The sequence below is a fragment of the Leptodactylus fuscus genome, chromosome 5 (assembly GCF_031893055.1).
Source record: "Leptodactylus fuscus isolate aLepFus1 chromosome 5, aLepFus1.hap2, whole genome shotgun sequence".
NCBI lineage: Eukaryota > Metazoa > Chordata > Amphibia > Anura > Leptodactylidae > Leptodactylus > Leptodactylus fuscus.
In genome coordinates, this window is record NC_134269.1 from 68,133,072 (window position 1) to 68,151,966 (window position 18,895).

The following is an 18,895-nucleotide window of genomic DNA, read 5'->3' on the forward strand; positions in this document are numbered from 1 at the left end:
TCTGTGTTCACGCTGTTTGCACTGTTAACTGTGTAAACACACCTACTGTACATTATCTGCTTGTTTTCTCAGTGTACATAGCTGGAAATATGAAAATGACATGTTATTATTGATCTGCAGTAGCGATCATGTACAATATTCATCTATACAGGTCCATAATATAAAATCACAGCATAGGCGATTTCTAGAAAAGCAGTTATCACAATGGTGTCTTAGACAGGATAGGCCAAACATTGGTAGATGCAAGTTGCAACAGTGTAGAAGCCGTACTGCAACAGCAAGCCAATGGATCGCTGTATCATGTGATGGCGGATTTTTATTTATAGTGGTTATTCATTGCTCGTTACAATAGATAAAGCATTTGTGGTTTAAAAGGCTTAGTAAAATGAAAATATTTTGTTGCACTTGCATACTGTATATTATATTAGACTGCTTGTTGTCAACAACCGAGATCTGTATAAAATCTCTGAAGTGGTTTTTACAGCAATATAAAAAATCCACAAGGGCTTGAAGAGACTTTTGGATGGGTGAATAAGAAATCACCCTTATGGCGGCCATTTTGTTTAAATGGCTCCTATTTAAGATTTTTAGATTACCACTGTGAAGTACTTGACTCTGTAGCCCATGATTTTTTTCATCCGTGTCAGTCCCTCCCAAGACTCCTACCAGTCTAATTGTGATCTCCCTTGCGCCCATCTGTTTACAGATTGAGGGCCCCAGTGATTTTCTTACCTAATTATTGGGTTATCCAGGGCAGCATCTGGATAAGCCCCCAAAGGAGAATCGGAGACTGTTTCAACAATTGTACAGAAGATTCATGTGAGCAAAAACTCTTTCCAATCCAACCCTGACCCATGAAGCACCATGTTTTGGATATTCCTAGTTAAAGCTAATGTTTTAGCTTTATGGTTTTGTATACTCCTATGCACTGTTTTTTAGTAGCATGTGTGAATAATGTCTCCTCGAATCTGTTATTTCAGCAGTTACGTGAGACAATTGAAATAAACCCAATATACATATAGCATTCAGAAATGTAACAAAAGAAAAAGTTTGCCAAATAATTTCTTGAAATTGAAAATCATGTCTTATTTGGTTATTGTTATTTGTATGTATTACTTTTTCTTTACAATTATCTCCTTGGACTCAGCCCCGCCTTATTACTAGTTCTGTTTGTGAAGTTTGATGGAAAGTGACACTTACAACATTAATCTGACACCTTGAATGACAACCTGAAACTATTTTCCATTTTGGTTGTGCAGGGAAATGCTTTTTCTTGTCAGTGTTATTCCTCTAACATTCAGAAAAGAATGCGTGGTTATGCCTGCAAATAGCTATGTCACTACTGGCAATATAATGTACACGTAATGTTATAAATAGGATCCTGTGGCTCTGCATTTAGCCGTACAAACCTTAGAAAATTGAGGTTGTTTTATATAAGAAATAGTGCCACTCTTGTTCAAAGGTTCTGTCTGGTATTACAGCTTAATCCCATTACAGAGAATGAGCTGCAAAAGCAGACAACTCTGGCGTTGTTTCTAGAGAGAAAAAAAACAAGTTTTTTAATATCTTACAAACCCGTTTATAAATGATGTTCTGTTCCCAAATGACCTCATGTAAAATAGTCAGTGCATTCTACCTATAATGTTGTTTGCATCATTAAACTCCTTGTTCATATTGTTGAGACACAATAAGTGTGTCTATATAAGAAGCAGAATATAATTTACATGATGCATATACTCTTTATTTCTGAATATGACGGCACTATATAAGTAAGCAAATAAGTAATAAATATGTGTTTATATAGAGCTTTATAGATTTTGAATTGTTGGCCCAATATAAGCAGATATATGTTGTATATGTCAGATTCTCTGTAAACTTAAATTTTAGTAAAGTAAAGCCGTTGTCCAAGTCACTGTTGTCCTCAGCAGTGATATGCCGATGGTGGTCACTCCTGCATCTTACAAAGGGGTTAGGCCTGAACAAGGACATGAGCTACAATATCTGATACAGTATATAGTCCATTGGCGGCACTGTATTAAGCCAAAAATAGTATTTTAGTAATATTTTGACATGGGTTTCAATGAGGTCACAATGATTTAAACCACCAGAATTTCACATTTCTGGAGCTTTCAAATGTTCTGGAATTTAACAAATTTTTTTTTTTTTTTTTTTTTTTTTTATAACCAACAGTACATCAAGATTCCTTCTCCCATCTCTGGTTCAGGTGACAGAGTTCGGGTCTTTGCCTTCTACCTCTCTAGAGAGATTAAAGATAAACCCCAGTCAAGTTTCGAGTGCATTAGACAGGGCACCTCATGGTGAGAACAACTATTTTTTTTTTTTTTTTAAACTTTTCTCTAGTAGATGTTTTATATGGCTTGTGAAACATACTGAGTAGAGATGAGCGAATACTATTTGAAACGGCCGTTTTGAATAGTACCTACCCATAGGAATGAATGGATGCGGCCGGCATGCAGACTTTGCCGGCGGCCGACCGCTTAACCCCCTGCGTGCCAGCTGCGTCCATTCATTCCTATGGACGCGTGCTATTCAAAACGGGAGTTTCGAATAGTACTCGCTCATTGTCGCATGTCAAACCTTGGTCTATAGGATGAGCTGTCCATATTCTGCATAGGTTAGGACAGACAATGAGTATCAGATTGCCAGGGGTGTGACCCATGGCAAATAAATCCATAGTAGTGCTTAATACTCACTGTTCGCATGTGCAGTCTTTGCTTGAATGAATTTTACTTGCTGCTCCTGATATCACTGTTATTTACATGCAGTCAATCTGTAAACAAACTACATTTCCCATGATTCATCTGCCTGCTCTCACTCTCTGCGTTTGGTGCTCTTGGCGAAGGGAGGGAGGGGATGCAAAGAAGGTATCACAGCGCCATGTGACTTCAGATGTGGGAATGATTTTATTTCCTGTGATTTTCTTCTAGGGAAGAGCAGAGAAGGCATGGGTATACAGGGAGTGAGAGCAGGCAGATGGATCATGAGAATTGTAGTTTGTATACAGATTCACTGCATGTAAATAATAGTGATTCAAGGAGCAGCAAGCAAAATAAAATCAAGCAAAGGCTGCGCAAGGGAATAGTTTGTATTTACCACTGCTGTGGATGTAGTTTCAGATACTTTATGGAAGCTGGATGACCCCTTTCAGGGAAACTGTCATCATGAAAATGTTGTGTAATCTGTAGGACGCATGTATAGAGGAGGAGTAATTGAGGAGATTGATATATAGTCTTGTAGGAAATCATTCAATATAACCTGTCATTTATCCACTTATGTCTATTCTATGCTTAAAAGCAGTAATTGAGTCAAGTGGGCGGCCCCATCAGTGACTGACAGCTACTGCTATATGCACAATCATACAGAAGGCTGTCAGTGACTGATGGGACGCCCTCTAGACTCCATTATTGTTTCTAAGCATAGAAAAGCTGAGCTATAAAGGACAAGTTATACTGAATCTTTCTCATAATGCTATATATCAATCTGTTCAGTTAGATTTCTCCTGCTCTATAATATGCTGTCTGCAGATTATACTGTATTTTCATGGTGACAAGTTCACTAAGAAATAAAGCGAGTTAATGCACTGACAGTATCTCAGTCTTGTGGTAAGAATGAAGAGCAAGCCCTTTATTCCAGTTTTGCAATCTACAGCGGCAGTACATTGCATAGACAGCAATACTTTTTGCCTACAGATATACTGTTCTTTGGCATTTTTACAGGAACCATGACAAAATAATGCTGCTCTGACATATGAATTGATATTGTGCAGGTCTCAGGTTAGGGATGTAGCTATATGGCGTGCAGATGTAGTCGTCGCACTAGGGCCCTAGTATCTAAATGGACCACAGGCCCCTCTTTCACCAACGGCTTAACTGGAAGGCCCTAAGGCCCTTACCTACGTTTTGCCATTTAGAATGCTGGCATAGTATATGAAGCAGAGGGAACATCCTCATGGTTCATATCAGTAACAACTGCTACCACTACGCCTCCTATAAGTATGCCCTGTCTGCCACATCTACCTCAGAATTTCAAATGACACAAGGAATGCGAGGGTACTGTGACAACTTTTCAGAGGATCCAGTGTTGCCCCACTATTTAAGGCAAATTTACAGAGGGTAGTGCCCAATTTCCTGTACATAATTGTATGATATCCTGGTGCAAAATTTTGCATTCTTTAAGGGAAAGTTCTTTCTATTTACTTTCATTTCATCTAGCTTAAGTTCTGCTGAATTTAATTACATATATATATATATATATATATATATATATATATATATATATATATATATGAGACACCTAATAGTTCTTCAATATCTGCTCTAGGAATGGCGAGAAACAGCTAACTTGCATTGGCACTATACAGGATAAGATCACCGTATGTGCTACTGATGAATCCTACCAGTTAACACGTGACCGCGTATCTCAGGTAGAGAAGGAAACGTGGAGCAGAACCGCCATTGAGATCAAGCCTGGAGCATCTCATCGAAGTATGTATAGATGGTGATGAGTGCATTGGAATGAGAATATTTCTACTTTAATGTCATTTTTATTTTAGTTTAATTGTAATAGGAAGGATAACATGAGCAGAAGATTTCTTGTAGTCTTTTAGTTTATGGGAGATTGTTTTGTATCCTGCATGATGGGAAATTAGTGATGTTGCATAACACTGAAGCTGTAAACCTGTCACTCATAAGGTTGTCAAACAAGGGCCTGTCATGATATCGGTGCCAGGCTATTGTTCATGACCTAATTGGAGCAGATCCTGAAATTTAGTTTCTAGGGCTGAACACACAGATGGCGTCTACAACTGAAACCGCATGGCACAGGAGATAAGTTTTGCACATTGTTTTATAGGTCATGCGTTGTTTTATTTTTTTACCTTTCATTTGCTTTTTGTACCTTAACCCCTTAGCGACCCTTGACGTAACTGTACGTCATGGGTCGCATGGGGATGTATGGAGCGAGCTCACACGCTGAGCTCGCTCCATACACGGCAGATGCCGGCTGTATAATACAGCCAGGACCTGCCAATAACAGCAGCGGTCGGTGCCCGAGCCGATCGCTGCTGTTAACCCTTTACACACTGCGGTCAAACGCGACCGCAGCGTGTAAACAGCGCAGGCGGCATGGGCGCCGCCATGTTTCCCCGATCGCCGCCCTCCTGAACGTCACATGAGGGCGGTGATCGGTTGCTATGACAGCCGGAAGCCTATTGAAGGCTTCCAGGCTTGTCTCTGCACAAGATCTATTAGACGATGCCAGAGGCCAGAGGCATCGTCTAATAGAAGTGCTGCGATTTTCCTATTCACTGCAATACTGTAGTATTGCAGTGAATAGTATGAGCGATCAGACCCCCTAGGTTTCAAGGTACCTAAGGGGTCTGATCATAAATGTAACAGAAGAAAAAAAAAAGTTTTTAAAAGTATTAAAAAAATAAAAAAAATATAAAAGTTCAAATCACCCCCCTTTCCCTAGATTAGCTATAAAAGTAATTAAAGAACATTAAACATAAACATATTAGGTATCCCCGCGCTCCAAAATGCCCGAACTATTAGAATATTAAAACATTTATCCCGTACTGCAAACGGCGTAGCGGCAAAAAAAATAAAAACAGCCAAAAAGCGTTTTTTTCAACACTTTGCCTCCTATAAAAAATTGAATAAAAAGTGATCAAACCATCAGATCTTTCCCCAAATGGTATCAATAGAAACGTCATCTTGTCCCGCATAAAAAGACACCACAACCAGCTCCATACATGGAAATATGAAAAAGTTACAGGTGTTAGAACATGATGACACAAAATTTTTTTTCTATTTTGCAAAGTTTATCATTTTTTTAAAAGTATCAAAACATTTCAAATACTATATAAATTTGGTATCACCGCGTTCGTACTGACACGTAGAACACAGGTAACATGTCATTTGTACCAAACAGTGAACGCTGTAAAAATTAAACCCATAAGAAAATGGCGCAAATGCATTTTTTCTCCAATTGCACCTCATTCTGAATTTTTTTCCAGCTTCCCAGTACATTGCACAGCATATTGAATGATGCCATTACAAAGTACAATTTGTCCCGCAAACAATAAGCCATCATGTGACTCTGTGAACTGAAAAATGAAAAAGTTATGGCTCTTGAAATGTGAGGAGGGAAAAACGAAAATGCAAAACCAAAAAATGGCCTTGTCCTTAAGGGGTTAAAGAGGACCTTTCACCACTTTGCAACCTGTGCAGCTTTCTGCCCCATGTTATAGATGCAGCTGCATAGACTGTAGTGCACTTTGAATTACCTCCCTAGCCCCCCTCGTTTTGGAGCTGTGAGCCCCGTAAATTTTGGCGCCCTGTATGGTAATTAAGGCTTTAGTGTCAGAAGGGCGTTTCTGACGATAAAAAGAAAAGCTACGTCAGTCTGACACTGTCCAATTAGCAGTGGACAGTGTCGGAGCTGCTTCTCCTGCCTAATCTCGTGAGTTCTCGTGAGATCAGGCAAACGTCTCTTCACAGGGCTGCACAGAAGACCCGGAGAAGCGATCCAGGCTGAGCACTGAAGTGGATGAAGGAGAACTTCAGTGACATCTTCACAGGTAAGTGAAGAAACCCCTAAGCAATGAGCATAACTGCCCTGTACACCCTGTGGTCCTAGGTCTAGCCCCTATACAACGAGCATTAACCCCTATAGCCCCCTAGGCAACGAGCATTAACCCCTATAGCCCCCTAGCAATGAAGTTCTCCTTCATCCACTTCAGTGCTCAGCCTGGATCGCTTCTCCGGGTCTTCTGTGCAGCCCTGTGAAGAGACGTTTGCCTGATCTCACGAGAACTCACGAGATTAGGCAGGAGAAGCATCTCCGACACTGTCCACTGCTAATTGGACAGTGTCAGACTGACGTAGCTTTTCTTTTTATCGTCAGAAACGCCCTTCTGACACTAAAGCCTTAATTACCATACAGGGCGCCAAAATTTACGGGGCTCACAGCTCCAAAACGAGGGGGGCTAGGGAGGTAATTCAAAGTGCACTACAGTCTATGCAGCTGCATCTATAACATGGGGCAGAAAGCTGCACAGGTTGCAAAGTGGTGAAAGGTCCTCTTTAAAGACATTTGCCACTTTGACCAATGCATATTTATTAGAAAGTAACACAGCCTTGTGTTTCTTTTAATAGACTCCACTGCAGAAATTCTGACACTGTTGAATTTTTTTTTCTCTAGACAACACCACTCCCAAGCAATCAATGCAGCTAGGTTTCATGACTGATATGCTACTTAGTTTCTACTGTCAAGTGGGTGGTCTCAGGCAGGACCAGCAAAGGGGCATGATTGAGAACTCTCTGATATTGTCCAATCAGAGGCAGATAGTTAGGCACTCAGAATCATGCTTGTTTTGGCCCAAGACAACCCACTTGACAGTAGAGCATTGAACTAGTATATCATGCATCAAAGCTAGCTACATTGATTGCTCATGAACATAACCTCTTTTAGGGTTGAGCCAAATGGTGTATACTAGCCAAGAGATAACACCGCATAACATACAACACATAGAGCCCCCTCCTAGAGAAATCAGTGTTTTGCCTACTAGGCTAGTATATACTAATTTGCATGAACATTAAAACGGTTTATATCTTTGGAATGGCAAAATGGATTTGGATAAACAAAACCCCAAAATGCTCACGTGACATCAGATGATGTATGTCCAGATGATGTATACCATTGAGCTTTTCAGACCTGGTGACAGGTCCACTTTAAAGGGGTTGTCACACACAGTATGTTTAGCCTGAGCCTGACTTGTGGTGGTTAATGCTATTCAATTGTAGTGTGTATCATCCACCCCCTTTAAGTATTATATGGTGCGTCTTCCTGTTAATGGGCTGTATGTTTAATGCAACACTTTTTGTAACTGCTTTCCACCATGGGAGATGAGGATCCTAAACAGCAGCCCCCTCTATTAACGTAAAATTCTTTACCAAGGTGTATAAAAATGGGTTTTCTAAACTGGACAATGGCTTTAATATTTTGTCATTGACATAGTATAATATACTAAGGACAGACGTGACTCCATGCTAAATTGCCATGTTAGCAGATATACATGCTATTGTGTTTATAGGTGGTTTTGAATGTATAGCTGGTCAATAGGGTCAAGTAAGGATATACGTATGTGTGCGTGTCTATCTACAGTACAATCCCTAGGGTGAAGTGTAATCCTTCCTTGTATTGATCCTTCCTTGTAATCCTTCCTTTTACAGAACAATGCTGGTTCTTTATCACATTTTTCACTTATGAATATCTTCCATAATAAGGAGACTTTCTCTGCACCCTGTAGGTCTACTCCTAAATGAATACTATTCCCTTCACACACCTTCTCTATGATGACATAGGCAAATCATCTATATAAATTTTACAAGTAGAACTTAACTTGTTGCTTCTTCTTTGTGGAGCTTAGATGTTAATAATCATATATCATTATTTATTATGCCTTTATAACATTTTGTTTGTTGCTATTTTATAATTCTTGGTCACACTTTGATACATGAGCGCATTGGATGGGTTGTTGGATTTATTAACAAGTTCCTTTTATTAACGTATTTGCTTTTCCCACCAGAGCCTTCTCTTCTTACATGTGCTTTTTCTTCTAGAGACCTTTCTCTAACACTTCATGACCCCTGTATGATATTGTAGTTATTATATAGTGTTTGTTTTGAGCAGATTTAGAAGGTAAGGTTTGCCTTAGCAGCGATTTTTCTTGTGCATCACATGTAGGATTATCACATCTGATAACACAGCTAGATCCAGTATGTTCTCTCTATTTAATAATCCCATCAATATATTCCTATAGTGTTTATTCTGGTAACGCTTATAGACAGTTCCAGCTGTAATATTACCTGTGTGGGATTTTACCATACCTAAACATGCAATAGGCATCGCATGAGCACGTGAGCAAGTCCCATCTTACAATATTGAATGAATGCCTTCATTTGTACAGTGTAAGTGGATAAGGTGTCAGTATTACAGGGCAGATCTATTGTAATAAAGTCATGTTTGCTGTAAGGGCTAGGTAATTGTAGTCCATATGGTATACGGCACTTTACTGATCTGTACATTCATCCCTTCCACCGATGATTCATTTATGAGTGGGAAATTAAGACATATGTTTTTCGTACAGTCTCGGTGCCAATATTAGCACAGCCTTCACCTTCTATGGAGGATTTGCTGCCATTCTGCTAAGCTAAAAATTCATATGGCTAGCTTCAGTGGATTAAGTACAAGCTGTGATGAATATAGACACACGTAGGATTTAACTGCTCATATGAAGGATTTCCTAGAACCTTGTTCCAGGAGCTTAAGTAGAGTCCTTTTATCCAGTGAAGGATGCATGTAAGGAAGGCTAAGTGACATAGCTCCCCCACATTAAAAAGTCATCTATATAGCATCTCCCTATATATCAAGGACCCACTGGGCTTGGGAAACTAAACATGGGTACTGGTATTTTATTTGTAGTGATGCAGTTCAAAGATAAGGCAAACTGTTGGTGAAACAGAAGCCTATAACCCGTAGGACTGACAGAGTAGTTATAATAGTACACGTAAAAGATAAGGAGGAGATAGCTAAGTATAGTGTGTCCTAAATCTGCTTTGCAGCATAATCTTACTACGCACTACTAAATATTTGCAATACTGGAGGCTGCTTGTTAGCCCTAGTATTCATTTGCATTTTGACTTATTAGTCTTTATTCTTTTGTTTGTACTTTACAGTTTGTACAATGCCGCGGAATATGTTGGCACTATATAAATAAAATGTATTATTATTAATGGGAGTGCCGACTGTCACCAGTCACGCACACATTGTCTGGCTGTGCTCAGGTTGAAAGTAGAGCAAGATAAAATGGTTGGTCCACATAGAAAATTCAGCATGACCTTTTAAGGGTCGAGTTGTAGCATATATTTCTGGGACTATCCATGTGCGTGCTGGAGAAGCAATCTCATTCAGCTGTATGGCAGAAGTGAATCTGACATGTAAATATACCACATTGTTTTGTCAGTAAAACTACTCTTATCAAGTGTAGGATAAAGAGGACCTAGCACCCCCCCTGACATGGCGGTTTTAGAAAGTGTTTTCCCCTCAAGCTAACCATACTGGAACAGCTTTTATTATATTTTTGCATTGTGCTGTTCCTCTGTTATTCCTCTTAGAAATGTTTAAAGAAATTGACAGCTGGGTATAACCATCCTCTCTTCTAAAATGGGTGTGTTCCTGCACAATCTGATGCTATCAGCTTTGGACTACAGAAGAATTTGGAAGGACATGCCCCCTACTGGTAATGCCCACTTGTCAATTTCTTCATAAATTTTGAGGAGGATTAACAGAGTTCTTAGAAAAGACTGTAGAGAACTGTTATATTATGGTGAATGCAATAATTTACTTAAACGGACATGTTAGTAGAGGTGACAAACTAACCAAAAAAACATTGAAGTGTTTTTTATCATAGCTTGACACCTTGCTTTGTCCCTTTTTAGCACTGCTATTTTCCTTAAAGGGGGTTATGCCATGAGCAATATTTATACCTGATCCATAAGATTGAGGATAAATTGCTGATCATTGTGCGTGTGATCACATTGAACGGAGAATGTTCTACTCGCATTGTGAATGCAGCTGCGGGAAGGTGGAAGCGGATACACTGCTGCTCTCATTGCAGTCAGTGTAGGTTCTTGCTGACAGACTCCCTAAGGCACTACTATTATGTATACAAGGGGCATGTGAGCAAAGTTTTAGAGGGCAACTCCATCAGTTAGAGGCTTTTCACCAACTTTTGGAGGTGACCATTAACCCTATTATTTTTAGGTGGTGTTTGATAATATAAAGTACTTTGTGCTTTAGAAATGTGTCCCATTGTGCAGGGGCAAAAGGTGGGAGTCCATCTACACTCACAATAGTTACTCAATAGCTCTATATGTGAGCAATGAAAAGACTAAAAGCGTTTTTATTTTTTTATTTTTTTTGCTGATGTAAAGCAAAAAGTACCCCAACTTTTTGCAATATATAAATGTCACCTTTGTATTTATATGCCTTTCATTTTTATTATTTAAACCAAACCCTAGTTTGACTACTATTTTGATGCCAGCAACATTTTCAATGCTCCACATATGTACACAAATGGGGAAAGCCAAGAGTAAACTGAGCTGTAACGCGGATCACCAGCACTGAACTACAGCATTGGTTATAGAAGTTCTAATCCAGAACTTGGAAGAAATGTTGTGGTCTGAGATTGGTAGAAAGGACCCTCTCCGTATACTAGAGACGGAGACATTGTCAAAACTGTGTACTACAATTTAAATTTTAGTGTACACTATTTGACATTAAAACAATACATAAACGACTATGGTTTTATACCTAGAACAGCCTGTTATGCTGATTTTTGTTGCAATTATTTTACTACTTTTTTTTTTCTCACTTTACAGGTTTTTTTTTTTATTATTTATGGGGGGTTTCTGTTCTCTTCTGTGGCATCATTTTGATGCTTGATTTTTCTGTACATGGTACAAGTTAGGGTTAAGAGTCTCTCCGTCTCTGCCATCCTCAGAGGGGTGTTTCACCTGAGCGACATTGGGGGTTTAGCAGAGTGCACCTGCTTTCTGAGAATTAGCTAACAAGCCTCTAGCTAGCGCAGACTACTCCCACCTCCACTTGCTCACTAATTATTCTTTTCAGGGCCCAATTAGTGTGTTTGTCTTTATCGATATTCTTTTCTTGCATGAATAGCCTAGCAACCTGATATGTAGGAATCGAATAGCTATGAAAGCTGCTGTTTCTGCCTTTGAAGTTAACATATACCTGGAAAAATATCTTAAAGAAGGGTGGCTAATGCCAGTTCTTCAACACTAGAACAGATGCTTATTCAGAATATGAGTCAGATGTAATGCATTCATTCTATGCTCTGAAGTCTTGTCAGTAACCTAAATGCTAAGACGCATAGGGGTATGTTCACATATAGGGGATAATCTGTACATTTTCCATTGGGGTTTGTGGGGGGAGGATCAGGAGCATATTACAATAACAGCAATGTGGTAAGATAGTTAACAAATCTTATTCACACACTGTAGGGAAAAAATATGGTTGGAAATTGGTTTTGCCGTGTGGATTCTGAATTTGCAGCATCTTCATTCATTCTGTAGACTTTCACTTTGGATTTCATCTTAGATATTTGATTCAGATGTAAGTCATATAGATGAAGGGATGGGGTTGTCACAACCACTAAGTGTGACAGAAACATTAGATGTGAGGCAGATAGTGAGATCGACAAATACGTCAACACTTTGGTAGATGGTATGTGCATTTTGCGTCACTTACTACAGAAGAGTGGTAGAAGAGAGACAAGGAACATGACTATGAGGAACGGGTTTATCTTGTCTGTGTAGTTCCCATGATGACAGAATAGAACAGATTGAAACAGATCAGAGAAAGTGCTTGGTTGAGTTGGAACATGTTAAGAGCTGGAGAAAGTAAGAAAAATAGGACTATTATGGTGATGGTCAGAAGAACAATATGTGAAATCAAGCAAAGGCCTAGTCTTTAATGCACTGGAGATACAAGTGACACAGTACATACAGTCTAATGCTATAATGCTTTGTGCTGTCAGAGCTGAGGAACTAAACAAATTCTTATTCATAATATTTAAAAAAAAAAAAAAAAAAAAATACTCAAATTGCTCAAAAAAGTTATCGGTCTAGCAATCTTACTTGGTGACATGCAGCTTTCTCAATAACAAAACCACGTAAAAACTGATTTTATCAGCTTCACAGAAGATGCAAACTCAAGGATATATTTAATAATTATTGTCATGTTGCCCACTGTCTTCAATTTTGGACATTTGCACCGCTGGCCCACGGGGAGGTGAAATATACCCTGCATCCTAAAACCCAAAAGCTATATAGAAATCTAGTCATTGTCATAGGCATATTAAGCTATAGGATTTTCAAGGAGTTGGTTATGTAATAATTGCTTTTGGGGGTACACATAGGGTATAACTAAAGATTTGCTATTTTTCTAGGTAAATGTGTTAAGATTTCCAGTAAGAACAATATGGAGTCTGGGCCGGAGAGCTCCTCGCCAAATCATCGTCCTCCAGTATTCTTAACGCCAGCAGCCAAGAAATGCAACCGAGTGAACGGAGAGCGAAGACCACTTCAAGAGTGGCTTATTCATCTTCTAGCCTTAAAGCCATGTCGGAAACATTCCCTCATAGAGCGTTTAGAAAAATCCAACATGTTCCCCAGAGATCACACAGAGCTACTGTCTGCACTGGATGAGGTATGAGTTTATACGTGTTTATACCTGTTGGAGTTCCCAGCAATTATGATCCAAACTCAGACAATCCTGGAAGGTTACACCACAGATCTGCTGGCACAATTTTATATTACATTAGTTATTGTCTTATGAATAATCAAAATTATGGTTAGACCCATTTGAGAGGTGCCAAATAAAGACCCATTTTAGGGTCTGTCTTATATTAACAACACCTGCAAAGTTCTCCTGAAATGAATGTAGATCATTATAGAACAATATTACAGAACCTAAAATGTTGGAATTGAACTGGGTCTGTTTATTCCATATAACCATAAGGTTACCACAGTCAGGGTAAGATCTCTTGCATAACTCATTCAGGAATTCTGCTCTCCTATACCTCTAAAGCAAGAATAGCTCTCCAGCTGTTGCTAAACTACAACTCCCAGCATGCATACTTGCTCTGTTGTTCTTGAAACTCCAATGGAAGTGAATGGAGCATGTTGGGAGTTGTAGTTTCACAGCAGCTGGAGTACCAAGGTTCCCTATCCCTGCTGTAAAGGAATCATTAGAGGATATTTGTTTTATGAGCTGTGCCAAAATCCTACCCTGCTATTGAAAGACGTATGAGAGAACAGATCTTCCGTGTGTCTTTTTAAAAGGAATGTGTCACCAATGTTTTTATTTAAAATCAGATAGTGAAATATAACTTTTTTTTTTTTTTTTTTGCTACTGTTTTTATTTTCTATTTATAGATTTATTTTTCTAACTATTTTCTGTAAATTATTATGAGGGAGGCATTCATTTTTTTTCTTCTTCATTCTGGTGACACATTTTCTTTAAGCATGAAACTAGCAGCAAAATCGGGGAGTTGAATTTCACAAATGGATCCATTTGTTCTCAGTGACATAAGCTCCCACCAGGGGTGGTACACTGCCAAACGTGCATGGGAATAAGGGGATCAGGAGAGCCTGCAGGATCCTTCAGCCGACTGTCATATTATGTGTGTGTGTGCTACTCAGAGGCTACAAAAACTACTATAAAGCTCAGACACTTGGACCTGTTAGATCGATTTTACATGTTTAACTTTTGTCCAAAAACAAATTTTATAGCAGTGGCATAATAGTCGTTTGGTTTCTTAGAACAAACCGCAAATAACAAAATAATAATAATAATAAACACATATAAAGATAATTAATAGTAATAAAAACTAAAAACTAACAAAGCACAATGGCTTTATGTGTGCACTTTTATGACGTCTATCTAGCTAATGCAAGTTGCCTATATATTTATATTTATAGACCCATTAGTTTAGCTTAAACTTTTGCATTAGTTGGAAGACATAACTTATATGGGAATGTATTTTGCTGGAAAAATGCCAGTTTTGAGCTTGCGAGCTCTTGCCAGCATGCAAAGCTCATATTGGACAGATCCACCCTCCAATTTTGGGATTACCTTGTTTATATCTACTAATTTGAATTACGAGAAGAAAGCTGCTGAAATCATTTTACTTTATGGAAAGATCTTACTTAATCTGAGCTCCCTGACCTTCTATTCATCTGAGGTCTTGATAAGAAGAACACGTTGAATGGACTGAGGTATAACGTTTCAGGATTTTTTGACCTGATATGTATAAATGACTAGATTGGATGTATTATAATCTGTTTTATCACAGTCTGCCATTTGATGGTTAAACATATCCTCCTAGAACAGACATGCTTTCTATACATATATGTAATTTGAGATGTTCTTGGTTTGACATTTAATATTAGTGCATTTTCTAATTCTACTTAGGTTGGATGCTTAAGTCCAAAGGATGGCAAGTACTGCTTGAGGGAGGAGCTCTACAACCAGGTACAAAAGGACTGGATGGGATACACCCCAGAAGAAAGGCAGCACATGACAAGTACTCTTGAAAGGTATGAGACCTTGTCACATGTGTGATGGTCATATGCATTAGATGGATGTCAGCTGGCCAATCTGTGAGCGTGCATGTTGGGGATCAGCAGCTATCAAACGTACACGTCCAGTTTAACTCCTATGTATGGTGTACATAGTACATATTTTAACTTTCTAGTATCATTACTACGTCATTCTTAAATTCTGTGGAAAATATTTAAAATCTGTGGTTAATCCTGAAAAATCTCAGTTTGAGGCCCACATAGCAAAAGGCAGCTTAAAAAAAACGCTGTGAGGAAAAAACACTGCAAAAAGGCATTGTTTTTGGGGGGGTTTTCCTTCAGCATTTTTGATGTTTTTGCTGTCTTTTTCTCTGCTTTTTTCCTTCTCCTATTAAAAAACTTGATATATACTAAAATTAACATGCTACGTTGATGCGATTAACCAAAATCTCATTTGCTTTTATGGTACTGTGAAACACAGTGGTTTTATCCGCTCCGTTTTTGCAAAAGCAAAAAATGCTGCATTTCCGCTATGCGGAGTCTTCACCTGAAAGAGTTTTTTTTCAGTCCTTAAACAGGATCTGTCACCAAGTAGAAAATGCTCAATGTGGTACATCACTTGATTCGCACTTTGTTCCTGAATAATTTGGTGGTTTCCTTTTTAAAATCCACCAAAAGATATGGAAGGTTATAGGTCTGATTCTCCAAGTGGGCGATAAACTTTGGTTTTTCTCTCAAAAAACAAAATGTTCATGTCCACATGGAGAATCTTCCAAGGGACATATGTTTTGAATGGGTGGTCAGATCTGAAAAAGAAAAACACCAAATTGTTCAACAAATCATGTATGGAGTTTAGCATTTTCTGCTTGGTTGTAGATCCTTTTTAGGCTAAGGCCGCACATTGTAGAAACGCAGCTTTTTTTGTTTGTTTTTTTTAGCCAAAGTCAGTAGTGACTACAAAAGGAGTGGGAAATATATATATCAAGTACCTATACGTCTCCCTTCTGCTCAATCCACTCCTGTCTTTGGTGCAAAAAAGCAGCAAAATTGGCAACAAAAACAGCTGCGTTTTCGCAACGTGGGTCTTAACCTTTAAGGTGTATTTATCCACTAAGTATGAGACATTCCCTCTGAGCATTTTGAATAGCTTTACATTATTATTGTAATACTAAGATATGACTTCTATCAAATTTACTACCTCTAGTAGGTATCTGAAATATGACTTACTAGTACTGTGACAAGTTCTCCTTCCTCTTAAACTATGGTCAACATTCTACATGTACCACTTTGGCAGTGACTGATGGATAGTTGTGGTTTCCTTGCAGTCTGTATTGGAAGGAATGGTTATCACAGAAAGGTTTCACACATTTGACTAATTTATTTCTTAGTCCGGAATTATGTTAGTGAATTGAAACTTGTAGCTTTCCATTCGACGCTCCATCAATCACAGGAAGGTTAGTGTGAAAGTGAGATGTTGCTCAACCTTTCCTCACATCCTGCTTATTATGTGGTATACATGTGCCCAAATTGCATTTATCTTTACTCCAATTATTTAATCAGATCCACCCAAGGCTTTCTTCTCATGGCCTTACTGTTTTTATCTCATTTCACAATGTTGTAGGAGACATCAAAGAATTTCTTCATCACAGAATTACCAGACAACTGCAGAGAGAGTGAGAACACACCACAGCCTGTTATCTACCCATCCCAGTGCCCGGCATAGGCCTCCTGATTCTGTAAGTTATGAGAGACTCCACTACTGGGTGAATGCTATGGATCCTAATATCTACTAGATATATTCCAAATAAATCATATTTATTCCAATTATTTTATTGCATATATTCTTGAAGCTTCACCTCTAATAAACAGTGTTTACTCACAGATATATTTTTCTTCTGTACAGTCATGAAACATAGGTTCTTACAGTAGGCATATTTTGGATGATTGTGTAATTTGCATAGATTTTAAGGCATACATACACAGAAGTGAAAAGTGGACTGAACCTGCTAATTTTATGTGTATAGGGTTGTCCTAACATTGCCATGACAGATTATATCGGGGAAGGAAGGATCAGGCATGATGAGAAATATTCTGCCTGATCCTTGTTTTCCCTGGAGATAAGCTAACACCACAAGGGGTTGGCAGTAGATCTACCCCCCCCTCCCCATTGAAAACACGTGTGCTTGGTACAGGTATCTGGGAGAGATACACGTTGACTAAGCAAAATTTGGCTGTCAGCTGTCTATTATTAGTATTGTGCAAAAAATTTAAGCAGGAGTGGAAAAAATGCTTCAAAGTAAGAATGCTTTCATACATAGATACACGTGTACACACAGTTTGTAGGAACTCAGCAGGGAGGTTGTTCCACACATCTTGGAGAACTAACCACAGCTCTTCTGTGGATGTAGACATGATCAAATCCTTCTGTTTCTTCATGTAATGACAGACAAACTGACTGGATGATGTTAAGATCTCTGTGGGGACCATATCATCACTTACAGGACTTCTCGAAAGGGCGGTCACACCAAATATTGATTTCATTTAGATTTCTGTTTTTTTCATTTACTACATGCCATATATCAGGAAAGACAGGTCCTCTTTAAATTGGTCCCCCGACATATTGAATATATATACATATTGTAATTGGTGAGAGTAAAATTGCTTTGACCCCCTACTGATGCAGAGGAGGGTCATTCTGCAGCTTAAATAAGGAATTTCTCTTTGTGCGCTGCAGTTTGGACCAGGAAACCAAAGAGGTAGATATTCTTGGGATCAGTGGTGGAACCAGAAAGTTCAGCCCTCAACAACTGTAGCTTTTTCAATAGAGAACCCATCATTCTTTATCCTATGAAAGTAAAATAGTTTTCCACTCTAAAAATATTGATGACCTATCCTAAAGAGTGACTAATATCACTAGGGGTCTGACACCCGGCACACCCATCTATTAGCTGTTCTCTGTGTATTGGTGGGACTGAGTCACTGAAGCTTAGAATGCATTCAAGTGAATGATCTGCAGTACTAGGTCTGGCCACTAAACTGAGAACTGCTGATCGATGGCGTTCCTGGGTGTCAGACTCCAACTAATCTAATTCTGATGACCCATCTTTAGGCTAGAGTAGGTATCAATATTTTCAGCCCATAAAACCCCTTTAAGGCTACAAGGTTTGCCTAAACTTATCCATTTTGTTTTGAATTTTTGCTTTCAGAAACGCCAGGCAGAAGCAGAGAGCGCAGAGAACAAGAACTATAAAAGAATAAAATCTTCACAGATGGACAATCATTTACATGAAGGACACTCTAATTCTCTATCCGCTTCAGACTCTCATAAAACTAGACACCATCCAGGTTCTGAAACTGGAAAAAGTACAGGACCAGTCCCTGAAAACCACAGTCACAAAAAACAGAAATCGCATCAAACATTGGAAAAACGTCACCGCAGAGAAACACATAAAAGGACAAAACCTTGTGATGAATCAGAAAATGACAAACTTAAGTTTAGACAGGAGACAAGTCATGTTTCACATCTGGATGGTACATCTGACTGGCACAAAAGTGAGAAGAGAGATCGAGAATCCAGTGAGGAGGAAGAAGAGGAGGATGACTGGGAAGAACAAGCTCTTATGTTGGAAAGATGCCTCACATCTCCTGAAGGTAAGCATGGTCTTGATGTGTCCTCAGGCTGGGACCAGAAATGTCACTGTGGTATT

At 38.8% G+C, this 18,895-nt stretch overlaps 1 protein-coding gene across 1 annotated transcript in view; it reads left to right on the forward strand.

The window, feature by feature from the left end:
* Window positions 1-18,895, forward strand: part of ELL3 (elongation factor for RNA polymerase II 3) — a 107,575-nt gene that overhangs the window by 69,385 nt on the left and 19,295 nt on the right. The window contains exons 3-8 of the mRNA XM_075273392.1: window positions 2,191-2,318; window positions 4,342-4,505; window positions 13,055-13,314; window positions 15,082-15,206; window positions 16,810-16,924; window positions 18,395-18,839. Coding sequence (XP_075129493.1) covers window positions 2,191-2,318; window positions 4,342-4,505; window positions 13,055-13,314; window positions 15,082-15,206; window positions 16,810-16,924; window positions 18,395-18,839 — 1,237 coding nt within the window. The remainder of the gene's footprint in view (window positions 1-2,190; window positions 2,319-4,341; window positions 4,506-13,054; window positions 13,315-15,081; window positions 15,207-16,809; window positions 16,925-18,394; window positions 18,840-18,895) is intronic.